This window comes from Hoplias malabaricus, chromosome 2 (genome assembly GCF_029633855.1).
Source record: "Hoplias malabaricus isolate fHopMal1 chromosome 2, fHopMal1.hap1, whole genome shotgun sequence".
Taxonomy (NCBI): Eukaryota; Metazoa; Chordata; class Actinopteri; order Characiformes; family Erythrinidae; genus Hoplias; species Hoplias malabaricus.
The window spans coordinates 22,679,198-22,692,720 of NC_089801.1; the positions used below are offsets into that span (position 1 = coordinate 22,679,198).

A 13,523-nucleotide genomic window follows, 5' to 3' on the forward strand; every position below is an offset into this window, starting at 1 on the left:
TCTTAAGTAACTTAATCACATAGCTTCAGTGTTTTCAGCTTTACTCAGATACACACAGAGCAAGACAAACAGAATGGAACAGCGGGGGGCGCTTCAGTAAAATTCAGTAATGGCTTCAGTAATTCTTTCAGGTTCAGTGTTGAGCTGCCATTTCATTGGAGGGATGGACACAAACAGCACAAGATTTGTTTAGATCTGCTCAGTTTGGAGCTTGATTTCTCCTACATTTCTCTCAAAGAGGAAAGCTTTTAGTACTAATCTGCAGTTGTCAGGAGTCCCATTTTCACATTCCCCTCTCTTATGCCAGTGGATTAAATCCAGGCTTGTCTCTAATATCTACGAGAAAATAACATTTTGACTGGAAATTCTGGACCTGAGCGTTGGATACAAAAGTCAGTAAGAGTTCATTCACTTCAGTTCTCAGGCCTGAAAGGACAAAGGTGAAAATAGGAGACATCAAAGCGAGTGCACAAACATTTAGACCAACGTCTGATGAAATCATTTAATCATCAGTCAAATGTACGTCTAGAAATCTCCTGATAAATGTGTAAATGGACTTCAGGGTGGAAACCTGCTTGAGAACTAGGGCTGGAAAACCACAGACTAACAACTTCACACAGGATATGATAAATATTAATAAGACAAGAAATAACATAGGACACAGGACTAACTTTCAGAAAGGTGGAGCACTAATCCACTTTATTGATTGGTCTGAACTTTTTTGTAATTGGCTAATTAAGAGAGAGACATTGTGCGATACAAACATTGCGTTTCAACATCATGGGATACACGGGTTATTTCAAGTCTCGATTCTGAACGGATAAAACAGAGAGAAAGAAAGAAAAAAAAAAAAAAAAAAAAAGTTACCACTGCAAGGTGTTGGACTAAAAAAAAAAAACAAAACAAAAAAAAAACAAAATCAAATAAAAAGACTAAATTATGCAATCGACTTTCATTTTCTTAAGATTCAAGTTTCACCATCTTTTTTTTGTCAACGCCTTTGTAAACACTTGGCATCCCATTAAAACAGGATGAATAACATCAATGTTGAAAATGATTTCTAAAAAATCTCAACATGAGCTTTTTTTCCATTTCAGAAGTGAAATTAAATATATCCAAACGAAAAAAATAAAAAAAAGCAGACAGGTTTGTTACTGGAGCGCAGCGGAAGCAAAGAAAACTGAAACACATAAGCAGCTAAGATTTGAAGCTTCTTGTAAGGGTCTTGCCATAGAAACATAATATAGCTGTCCATTTTACTGTTAGACAGACATTTGCCAAAGACCACACAGCTATGTTTGTGCAGATAACTGAAACTGAGTGTAATTGTGAAAGCCACCACTACCAAGCAGTAACCTGAAAAGCCTTACTGTACCATAAATTAGAGCAAAGACCAAGTCGTGTGTCAAACAAGCCTGAAAACATCTGCAAGATTAAAAACAAAACGAAATTATTACATCCATGATTTCTGAATGGTAATAAGCAGTTATTGCAAAATGTGATGGAAAAGGAACATTCCAGACCTCTGCACAAGCTTGAATAACTTAGATTACAGGTAGTACACTTTTAATCATTGTCAAAAGTTACTATGCAAAAAAAAAAAAAAAAGAAAAGGAAAAAGAAAAAAAGTGCAACAATGGTGCAGAGGTGCATCGAACAGAAGTTTGGTTTTTCCTTTCGTTTTGGGAAGGAGGGGGTCATCAGCAAGTTATTTAGCAATTAAAAAAGAATAAAAGAATGAATGAAAGCATGAAGAAGGTCACAGTTTAATTTCACCCCAACATGAGGGAAGCCTAGACCCTCTCTGAAACATCATAGATTCCTCTAGGAAGGAGGAGGAAGAAGAGAGGTGGGAAAATAAAACAGCAGAACATTTAGCACTTGTTAGCAACCACACAGAGCAACACACTGAAGCAGTTGAGGATGTTAGAACTACACCCAGGGCCAGTCCCACAGTGACCACTGCTCAGCACAGGAAACAAAAACCTAAAATAAAAATAATACATAGAACTTTGAAGGAAAAATTAAAAGAAACATTCAGCTTATATTTCTTCTTTCACTGGAAAAAATTTTTTTTTTAAAATTTAAATTTAAAAAAAAAATATATATATCATACGGCTCCAACACCAGTGTTCTCAACTTGTTCACATGAACCAAAAAGGAGATGGTGTCTTTTCTTTCGTAAACTTAGCTTTTTCCTGCAGGTCTGACAAACTATTTCCTTTTTAAGTTTCTCCTGGGTAGCAGTGTCATACGATCCTTTACGAACATCGCCCACGTAGAAACAATCTATTTCTATCATTTAGACATGCGCCTTCACACTGCTGCGAAGGCAGGCTCCGTGTCTGTGGTTGAAATGCTCTCTTTTACTGGTGCCTTTCTGAAGAACATTGATCAGTCCAGTTTGTCCTGCTCCTGACGCCAGAGGGCAAGAGGAAAAACTGCACTTTTCACATTGAGAGCAAGAACTTCTATGTAATCTCAAACCAGCAGGGTCTGATTTTAAAAAGCAACATTAAAACGCAGAGAAAGAGGAAAAAAAGAAAACACACTGCAAAAAGTTACCCTATTTACATACATGATTTTTCTTTAAAGACAAAAAAAATTATTTCTTTACAGAAACTGAACAATTATTTAAGCAAATAAGTCTTTTTTTCCATAAGTTTTCTTTACATTGAAAATCTTTCATCCATTTTTTTTTTTTTTACTTTTCAACACGTTTTCTCATCCACAAACAGGTGACGGCATCTGGACTCCGTTTCAAAGTTTATCCCGAAAACTCAGCCCATTAGTGGCCCCCTTGCAATGCTCTCTCTGACCACCAGAGAGGGATAAAGCACCAGAAGGGAGTCCCCCTCCCCAGCTCATCCCCATACAAACACACCAGAGTGGCAGTGAGAGGGACCTGTAGAAGCTGGGGAGGTGGGGCGCTGGTGGGAGGGACACTTTATTGTGGTGACCCAAAGGACTGGGGGGAGGTGGGGGGTGTCGGAGGAAGGTTGGTGTCCATGGCTAGGCTCAGTCGTCACTGTCCGACAGGGTTTCATACTGTTCTGAGAGCAGAGGCTGCTCCCACGCTCGGGCCGGGCCCACAGGTGCTCCACCTCCTCCCGCCTGCTGTGGTTGGGACTGCATGGAGGGAGAGGGGCAGGCCATGGAAGTGGGAGGTGTGCTGCTCAACAGCCGCATGGTCAGAGGGTTATAGGGGAACTGCATGGAGCCTGAAATTGAAACAAAAAACAAAATTCAGCCCACTCAAACCAAACTGAATTACTGTTAGTTAAACAAGAGCAAATACACCGTCTTTGTTCTGGTACACGCAGTTCTTCCATCTTCTTTATGCAATGAAAAGCATGTTATCCCTTAACTGTACAACCCCTAGCTCCAAGGCAGATCAAATCCGATACTCTCCCTCAACCTCATAAACCACAGCTGAGAGAGAAGTGGACAGCTCACCTGTGGATGAAGGCCTGTCCTCCCAGGCCCAGCTGGGGGCCTGTCTGTGGTATTCTCCCTCAGAGTGCACAGATGAGACAGAGGAGGGTCTCTCCCCACCAGAGTACACCTGCCCAGGGTTGGGTGACTTGGACTTCCTGCTGCTGGCTTTGCTCTGAAGCTTCTGCTTCCCAGCTGCAGAGAGAGGGGGAGAGGGAGTAAGTAATGAACTATGACAGCAGTCATAAAGTAGGTCTATGTGCTCCCATTAAACAGTGCTAGGAATTAAGAAAAGAAGACTGAAGAGTTTTTTTTTATTGAAGAATGCATGATTAAATGATGTAAATGAAAAATAAAATATGAATTAAATATTTTATTTTTTCCATGTATTCTGTATTATTTGTAAACAGGGCTGGACAATAATTCAATATGTAGTTAAACATAAAATATTTCATTTAAATTAATGAAACATTTTTTAAAAACACATTCTCAATATTTTAATATATATTATTTGCAGCGTCTGTCACTGACTGATTCAAGTCAGGCCACTGCCATCAGTTCATTACACTTATTAAAGTTAGCTTTCAAATATTAATACAGTGGAACCCCTAATAACGAACGCCTATACTAATGAACTTTCCAAGATATGAACTGGGCATTTGAATATTTTTTGCCTCCACCAATGAACCATGACTCTAGAAACGATCCCGAGCCTCCGCCGAGCCGGTTGCTGGAAATGGCCACTGACCCCAACAGGCGAGTCTCCCAGCGCGCTCAGACTTGAGTGAGCTTTTAAGATTAGCAAATTGTAGTTTTAGCAAATTTAGCATTAGTGTAAACAGCAGACATCGAAATTCGTGCTAAGTTAAGTCGTATCTGTGCTTCGTCTCCCCACATTCACCCACCTACTCTACGTTATTCCACCCACCCCGCGTCATACAGCCAGTGCCTGTGTTACTGCTCCAGCCAGTCGTCACTTCTTCAAGGTAGCGATATGTAACCACTTAAAACTTTATTTATTTTTTATTACTGTTACCACTGTATTTCTTTTTTGTTTTTAGTAATGTTACATTTATTTTTTTTACTAATTTGAGACTTTTGTAAACATATATCAGTGCAAAAAGGGTGACTTTAGGGGTCGGCTGGGACGCATTAACTGCTTTTCCATTATTTTAAATGGGGAAAATTGACTCGAGGAACGAACTTTTTCACTTACAAACCGGGTCACGGAACGGATTAAGTTCGTAGGTAGAAGTTGCACTGTATTGACAAAGACAAAAGGTTTATACCTGATGGTGATGTCACATGTATTGTTCTTGGCAGTTTTCTGTGGCTTTTATATTGTTCATATCAATATCAGAACAATATCGTATTGATTAAGGTGAAGAAATATATTGTGCTTCAAATTTTGTCAGTATCATCCAGCCCTACTTGTAAATACAAAAGAACCATCTTAAAACTGCAGACAGGCTGCCTTCTGAATTCATGAGTATGATTTATTTTTGAGCCACAAGTTTGGCGAAAGAGTTTTCCTTACAATATCTACCTGTGCTGGGGGAAGGATTGGCCTCCTGTCTCCCCTCTGGGACACCGGCTGAGTTGTTGCCTGCTGTAGCTGATCCAGACTGGGCTTGCTGTGTCTGCTCCTCTGGCCTCTCCTCTACGTTCCCCATCAGAGCCTTGCGGATGATGTCCTCCAGACCCAGGTTACTGGCCGGGTCACTGAATGAGTGGTTCCTGGGGTTTACGTTGCCTATAGGAGTAACACACTGAGTAAGCTGGATGTTGATAGAATGGTGGAGACTAATTCAAAGCTACAGGTATCAGCAGCCCTCTGCTGCGCTAGGCTGGACATCAAGTTCACATTACCTCCAGCATAGTCAAACTCATGGAGTTTGGAATTACTCTTAGGTACATTAAGGTATATTTGCAGAATGGTACAATGTTCATTTAAAGCTGTAATACACTGTAAATAATATATTTTAATTCAATTTCCCAGACTTGAGTCCACATTCACATATTTAACACACTTGACTAATTTAAGTTGGTTCTAAATTTTAAAATTAGACCTCCGTCTTTAATAAGTTCTACTGAACTAAATGCAGCTTAGTTTAAGAATCAGAATCACTTAATTTTGCCAAGTCACACAAACTGCCTGCATATGTAACATGGCAGAATTAAACTATTCTGATTTATAAACTAACCTGGGTTTAAAGTAAGCCAAGTTAAGCTGGATGTATTGAGATACTGTTAGAACACATGATCCATTAATAGTTTACGCCATGTGTACTCACTTGAGCTTGTTACTGCTGGCAAGTTAAAGATCTCTGTGCCTGGTTGTGCATTGCCTAGAAAGGAAAAAAGAAAGCAGACAAACATTTAATCGTTTTAATCATACACTATATATTGTTCAGGATTGTGCATGAAAAAATCCAAAGACAACTTTACTGCAGAATGTGCAATATTTCAACTCCTGTGAAAAGTGCAGACTTAAGACACCATGACAGTCTTAACATGTTTAATGTCAACAGACCAAGCACAAAAGATATATCATCCTGTATAAGTCTAGATGTATACTTGCTCTTTTTGAACAGTATTGAACAGTTACATTCACAACGCAGATGGTTGTCCAAGCGAACATATGGCCAACCATCTGTGTTGTGAATGTAACTGTTCAATACTTGTGTGTGTGTTACGTTTGTAACTAGAGGGCAGCCCAGAGAAAGACACGGGGTAATTGCGAACTTGCTCTCACTGCCTTTCTTCAAATCTTTCTGCCATTTTGACACCACTGTTCACTTGCACTACCTCTACCATTTACATACGTTAGGCACCTTGTGGATGCATAGCATTTATTTCTGAGGATCTGCCCAGCTGATGCACTAAACAGACACGAGAAAGCCATCATGTGTACGCCAATGTTTAGTTAACAGCAAGAATATCTCTAGCCTAAAAAACAGTGTGGGGCTGATGTTTTTTGCATATATCCATCTTTTTTTTATTTTATATATATATATATATATATATATATATATATATATATATATATATATATATATATAGAGAGAGAGAGAGAGAGAGAGAGAGAGAGAGAGAGAAACAGTAATGAAATACAATCTTCTATAGCAGACAAATAAAATGGGGAGAGGGAGGGAAGGGAAGAGCAAGAGAAAGGTATTTTTATATATACACACCAATGTCAGCACAGATAATTTATTTATTTTAAACATGTCCCACAGCCATGTATGGATCCTTGCCCTTAAACATGTGATGTGATTTGCTAAAGAAATAACCATTAAACAGGCCAGAGAGCCAACACAAACCCCTCTGTTGCCTGACTTGGTTTGAATTACTGACATTCAATAGTATCAGGCAGGCTAATGTTTGCTTCATAAGATCCATTTATGTGCTTATATGTACATTTTTGCCAGAAGTTAAATTTCCATCACATTTTAAACACAGAGAAACCCTAAATTAAGTCAAACACAGATACAATAAGAGTCAACTATTACCTCTAGGCAGAGCAGCCTTTAATCATAATTTCTTAAACTTGAAATGTCCCTACTTGAAATATTATGTAGAAGAAACATCCTTACCAACTTCAGACTTGCGGATGATCTCCTGCTTCTTGGACATCACCATGGGGGAAGTGCTTTCCAGCTTGGTGAAGAAAGAGGGCAGATAGTTGCCACTGCCCGGCGAGCGCGAGTCCGTCCTGGCAGAAGCAAGACACATGTTTGAGGGGTTAAAAATACAGCAATTTCTCCAGGAAAATTAGGTCTCTGGGTGTAAGCCAACCACTAGAGGGTGAGATGCAATAGTGAATGATCGGGTTGGAAATACACTGCTCTCATACAAAATGGCGGCTTACTGAACTAGTGCCAGATTTTACAGAAGCAGCTGCAAAAGACTGTACACACACCCTTCTCCGTTCCTCATTAAACAAACACGTGTAACAATCCAATTGAGTGGGGCAACATATTCTTCTGTCATCTTTAACAAACCCGTTATGAAAACTTACTCTGAAACAGGCTCAAAACAGACATATATAAATATACCTCTGTTCAGGAACGTCCTGTTCACGTCTCTGGCCCTGTAGCAGATTGCTCTCTTGTTTGTCTAGTCCTGAGTAACTTTGAGGGGGAGAGATGGGTTCATAGCTCTCCACTCCACGACCGCCTAACCCACCAGCACGCTCTGGAGATTTCCCTGGCCTGAAACACGTAGAGAAACAGAGTTCAAACAAGCATAATACAGAAAGACATTAAAGCTATTTCTTCAGTTAAATTAAATACTTTATCTGGTCCTGTTTGTATTTCATTTAATGTTGTAACATTTTTCATTTTAATCTTAACTCCCTCTATATTCTACAGTTGTTTAGAACAGTTTGTGGGAGTGTACCTGGATCTTGGCTTGTCAGTCGCATTCTCAGGGGACACTCGGCTTGGTGGTTTCTGATGGTGGGCGGCAGGGACAGGGTTCTCTGGGCTGTAGCGGTTTGGGCCTTTGGATCGACCCACAGAGCCCCCTGCACTGGAGTTTTGGAATGTAGAGGATATGGAGGAGGAGGAAGAGGATGAGGAGGAGGATGGCAGTGAGCTTGATGCAGGAGGTGGTTCCTGGCTCCTGGCAAAGTCTTGTGTTATGATATGCTGTGTGAGGAACAAAAATAAAAATAAAATTAAAAAAGAATTAGTTGTCAATCAGTGTGCCACCATGAACCCTTACACATTAAAAAGGACAAAAAGCTCAAAATTCAACATTTAATTAAAGTGTACATAAATAGTCTTTCCATTGTAAAAATTTTGTACAGGTGTTTGTGTGTTTAACTGCAGTAATAATGCTTGCATATTTGCAGAAAGTGTGTAGTTGTTGTGGTGTTACCGAGATGTGGTCAGCCAGGGTCATGACGCGGTGAGTCTGGGTGGAGGATGGTGGTTGGGACACTGGGGGCCCTGATTCCAACTGTCTGTACCGACCTATATCAAATTGTCTAACAGGACCTGGGAGGAGAGGAAAAAAAATGGATTATTTTTATTCTAACAGAAAAAATGTACACTGCTCTAAAACAATCCCCTATTATATAACTATTCCCTTAGACAAGACATTCCAGTGAAGGAAAATATTCAGCTCAGACCCGGTTCACAACAGGCATTTACATGTGCCCTAGGTGATCCCATCATAAGTGATCAGCATAAAGATCACCCAAACCACGTTCAGATGACCACATTACTTTTAAAGTGTGAATGCCAAACAGCATCTCCAACAGCAATAAGCACTGCCCATATCAACTGCATCACTGCACCAGCCTGGGTGTTTCAAATAAATTATGTAAACAGTGTGAGAGAGAGATAGGTAGGTAGGGTGGGAAGAGAGAGACAGAAAGATTGTTATTTATTATCTCTTGTTATTTATGCTTCTCTCACAGCGATCAAAAAATTAATTTCGTTTCAACATATATACACTTGAAAATTAACCCATGATTTCACGTTGTTTTTATTTAGTTACTAGGACAAAAGTTTACTGAGTTATTTAGGTGTTCAAGTGAAAGTCCTGTTTTGTTCGGTCCGCAGGAGTGCGATTCCTCCTCTAGTGAGAATGATGTGAGCAATCGGATCAAATGCATTTACAGGAGACTCATTTAAACTCCAGGTGCTTTGGTGAGTGTTTGATTGGATAAACGCATATTAATGCCAGGTGTAAATGGGGCCGCAGTCTTAATATATCCCAACACTGACTGTGAGCATGTTTATTTATCTGTATTTACAATCAGTTGTGGTTTTGCCCAAATTAACCTGATGTATCACCTGTGGCTGCCTGAGAGTTCTTCTCTGGAGGAAAAGGCCCATCACTCTTCTCCTCTCTTTGCGCTGGAGAACTAGCTGGGCTGATCACCTCAATAGCGCCACTACCCTGTGTCTCATAACGGCCAGATGGCACTAGAGAAAAGATATACACGGTTAAATTTTTAAGCACAGAAAACTCAGTAATGGCCTATACTTTGTGGTATACATAGGTTTCATAGAATTCACATAGCATTTATCCTTATGGTCAACCATCTGAACAGATCCGGTCAGTGACTCACAGCTGCCGGAGGAGTCTGAGCTCTGTGAGCCCCTGGCCCGAGAATCTTTGTCTGAGGCGATCTGGCGCGTGATGATCACATCGATGAAGCTGGCAGCAGTGATGGTGGTCTTGCCGTGTGTGCGGAGCTCCTCTTCTATGCGGGACTTAGTGGGTGGGGCTTTGTCCTTGTCACTGCCTCCCCCTCCTCCACTATCGGCGTAGGTAGAAAGTGGCTGTTTCCCACCAGGATGTGGCATGGCTCCAAAGGGAGATTGCATTGAGCGGCGCTCTGCCTCCTGCTGCTCAGCCGCTGCACGCCGCGCAGCACTGGCCTCGTTCTCCCTAGAGCCGGAGCTCTCGTGCTTGCTCTCCTTGACTTTGGCCACATCCATCTGAGAGGCAGAGGCTGCAGCATCCACCAGAGCAGCCAGGGCATCCGCCGCGGTGCCGTAGCGAGAGTTGGCCTGTGCTGCTGCTGAGGGCATCTGCCTGCTCGGAGGTCAAAAAGTAAGAGACTCAACGTCATACAGACAATGTTTAACACTAATGGCAAACGTCAACTTTTCAGATTCTTGTGAAAACTGCATCTTTACTATCTCTCCTCTTAACTTCTAAACATAAAAATGTGCCATGCGTTGCCATTTTTTAAATATCAGCAACAAATTAAGTCACTGCCCACACTATTCACAGCCATATGAGAGACGACGCAAAGTCTAACTAAAATAATCAAAACATTTCTATTTTATTTCCACTTGTACACCAATGACTCCAGTGAGAGGTATGTCTCCCAAGTCCACAAGGGGGAGGTTTAGAGCAAATGATCAACCATTTTCAATTTTACTAATTAAATGAACTGGACAGCAAAGGTGTCTTTACACACATTTTTTGATTATTTGTAGATACTTCTGTTATGGACTCGTATCATTTGAAAGTGGAATTTATTTTGAGGTCCTAATATATACATGTTTGAGATGGAACCTACATCAGAGGAGTGATCACACTCTTGGTGCCTTGGAAGATACTGGGCCTCGGCTGGACCACACCTTCCTGTGACCTCATCGAAGGGGAGGGGGAACGCAGAAAACCACGGCTACCAGGCCTGCCAGGCTGCTCTGCAGCTGAGGATCAAACACACAAATATAACACACCATTATTTAAAACTTATGTTTGTAATATAAGCATAATGTCAACAATAAATATCCTACTGCCCACTAATACCAATGACAATTACGATGGAGCAGAACCCAAAAAGGGTCTATAATAATAATAATAATAACAATATAAAAGTTTGGTATCATTTAATATGTCTGACCTCCACGCATGTATTCACTACGTTCACGCTCTCGCTCTCTCTGCTCCCTCTCTCGTTCCCGCTCTCTCTCTCTCTGCTCCCTCTCTCGCTCCTTCTCCCTCTCTTTCTCTCGCTCTCTGTGCTCCCGATCTCTCTCCCTCTCCCTCTCCCGCTCTCGTTCTCTCTCCCGCTCCACACTGGCTACAAGATGGCTGGGGTGACCTGTGAGAAAATAACAAGAATGCATACACAAACACAAAAACAAACAAGAACACAGGATGATGGTGGTCATAAGATTTATCCAATTAAACCTTCATTAGGGACCAAAATAATAAAATGTTCCCTTGGTGCTAAATGGTGCTAAGCTGGAAAAACAGAAAAATATAGCAGAACATTATACAGAGTAAAACAAGGACACCTGTGAAAGAAGCAGTTAGCAGATGATAAAGGCAGAAAGAAGATAAACAGAGCACCACGATCTCCAGTGAATTCTCTAAGACTGTAAACAATAATATTACTTCTTGCCACATTACACTAGGATGCACTGACAGGATCAGTTAGTTTCTCCATGCACATATCGACGCTATATGACATTAGGTTAAGGATAATTGAGAATGAAAAGACTGTTAGTGTTCTATGACTTGAAAAGAGAGCATCTGAATTTTTAATGATTTGCTATGTTTAAACAGTGGATAATGTATCTTTGCTATTTATGACAAATGAGTTTTGAAGACACTAGCAACTCAAGTTTGCAATCTATATTCACACTGGAAATGTAAAAAAAAAAATATGATTAAGCTGCATTTAATGGTTAGAATCAGACAAATTTTTGAGCCTGAATTCCTTCAACTTCATTCTATATTGTTGGGATATTCATTTATTTATAAATTAAATCTTAAAACTAAAAAAATTTGAAAAACAATATAAGAATGTTCTTATGACAATGAGATTCTCAGGTTCTAAGCCACGTCAAGTGATGCGAACATCATATCAGTCATCAGAAACCACATTAAACCCTTAATAATACCAACACCACAATTAGGAGATAGCAGTAAAACCCCTTAAGAGACAGCCTGAAGTTGCAGTCACCCATAAATACAGATCTAGGAGCAGCTTTACATAGCCTTGTACCAGTCTGAAGCGTCTGGAGGTGACCAACAGAGCTGATTCTAGATCAGTATTGTGGGATGAATGGTGCAAAATTTTTCCACCACATCACACCAACTGGGTTGGAAGGAAGCTGCGAGGGCTGGCTTCAGGATCATGTAGTGGGCAGGAGCAGTTAAGGGCAGAGCAGAAACAGCAGGTGGAGGTGACCTAGGGCAGGCGGTACACAGAGTAGGGGGTGGGGTTCAGGGTGGGGAGTGTAAACGGGGGAGTGGTGGTCCTCACCTGGAGATATGGAGGCAGGGTTGAAAACCCTAGGAGGAAAAGGGGGCTGAGATCCGGGGATGTACGTGATGCGGTCCAGGGTGGGGGAACCTGTCCCCACAGGGTGAGGCAACAGGATGGTGGGAGGCATCTGGGCTAGATCAATTATACCTTTTACAGACAGAAGCAAAGGGCCAGAGGGTGAGCAATCACAACCAGAGTCACTGTTTACTTTCACTCAAGAGCCAACACCCTCGACTGAGCTTCTAAAAGCTGATAAAGCATAGCAGCCATTTGGACAAGAGTCAGGCTTTTTTTCTAATTTGGAGTGAAGAGTGAATTGAATTTAAGATCCTAATACAAATTGATACAAGATGTTTTCACATATCAGATCAATTACAGAAATCAGTTAGGGCTGAAAGCTGATCATACATAGCATTAATGCAGGAAGCGTTACATCATTAAATGTTAATAGTACTAAATTGCTATTAGTACGTTGCTGCATGTGGTTAAGTATGGTGCAGTGTGGAATAGTGGTTTAGGCAACAGGACTTGAGTAAAAGGAGACAATCCAATCCTGAGTAACTGCACCCAACTCATTCTGTTACTGATAGCTCAAAACTATGTACAACAGCAAGACAGTCTTGTTAACTTACTATCACTCAATGTTCAATAAAACTTGTGTCCCATTTTGTGTATATTTTACAGGGAGAATTTTAGAAAAGGATGTTGTATGAATGATTGCCAGTTTTGGAGCTCATCTAAAGAGCAGCCTCAGCCCTAAATTCAGCTCAAAAATGTATTAAATTTTCCTCTCAAGTGTTTTCCTTTTAGGGTCATTTGCTTCTGATCGTCTGGAAAAGGTTGCCACTAGTTCACACGAGCACAAGGTCTACAAACTACACCCATTCCTGAAAAAGACACACAGCTCTCACCTCTGGCTCCAGGAGGGTATGGGATGGTGAGCTGCTGTTCCCGTGGCGACAGACCCCTGGAAACGTCGGGGCGTGGGATGACCTGCATCTGCTGGGAGGTGATGTAGTCATTGAGGATGGTCTGCCGCGTGTTCTCCATTGTGTACAGCTGGTAAGTGTTAGGATAACCGGTTGGGGACGGCTGACGTTGGAACATGTAAGCTGCCAAACCAAGAGAGCACAAGAGGTTAGGAGCGCACTTGCAGCTGCTTACATGCTCCATCATGTTTTCATTTAAACAGCTTTAAAACTCTTCGAGGTATCAAAAACTTTAAAGTCAATTTTAAAACTAGAGACATAAAATGGATTTACAGCATGCCATTTGTGCTACCGAGTGTCATCTGCAGAAATGTCCATGTTGCCTACCCAGATAATGACAGATTTAA

General features: G+C 41.0%; 1 protein-coding gene across 6 annotated transcripts in view; it reads right to left on the reverse strand.

Moving 5' to 3' along the window:
* Positions 1-648: 648 nt before the first annotated feature.
* The window catches only part of ncor1 (nuclear receptor corepressor 1), an 83,707-nt gene continuing 70,832 nt past the window's right edge, over positions 649-13,523 (reverse strand). For 4 of the 6 annotated variants that reach the window (XM_066651974.1, XM_066651948.1, XM_066651966.1 and 1 more), the window contains exons 35-48: positions 13,099-13,299; positions 12,185-12,334; positions 10,814-11,014; positions 10,484-10,619; positions 9,521-9,990; positions 9,243-9,374; positions 8,320-8,438; positions 7,837-8,087; positions 7,494-7,649; positions 7,032-7,150; positions 5,730-5,783; positions 4,973-5,188; positions 3,457-3,630; positions 649-3,221 (exon numbers count right to left, since the gene is read on the reverse strand). In XM_066651974.1, the coding sequence (XP_066508071.1) occupies positions 3,019-3,221; positions 3,457-3,630; positions 4,973-5,188; positions 5,730-5,783; positions 7,032-7,150; positions 7,494-7,649; positions 7,837-8,087; positions 8,320-8,438; positions 9,243-9,374; positions 9,521-9,990; positions 10,484-10,619; positions 10,814-11,014; positions 12,185-12,334; positions 13,099-13,299 (2,582 nt within the window). In that variant the 3' untranslated portion in view covers positions 649-3,018. The remainder of the gene's footprint in view (positions 3,222-3,456; positions 3,631-4,972; positions 5,189-5,729; positions 5,784-7,031; positions 7,151-7,493; positions 7,650-7,836; positions 8,088-8,319; positions 8,439-9,242; positions 9,375-9,520; positions 9,991-10,483; positions 10,620-10,813; positions 11,015-12,184; positions 12,335-13,098; positions 13,300-13,523) is intronic. The other 2 variants (XM_066651982.1, XM_066651989.1) reach the window with 2 other exon arrangements.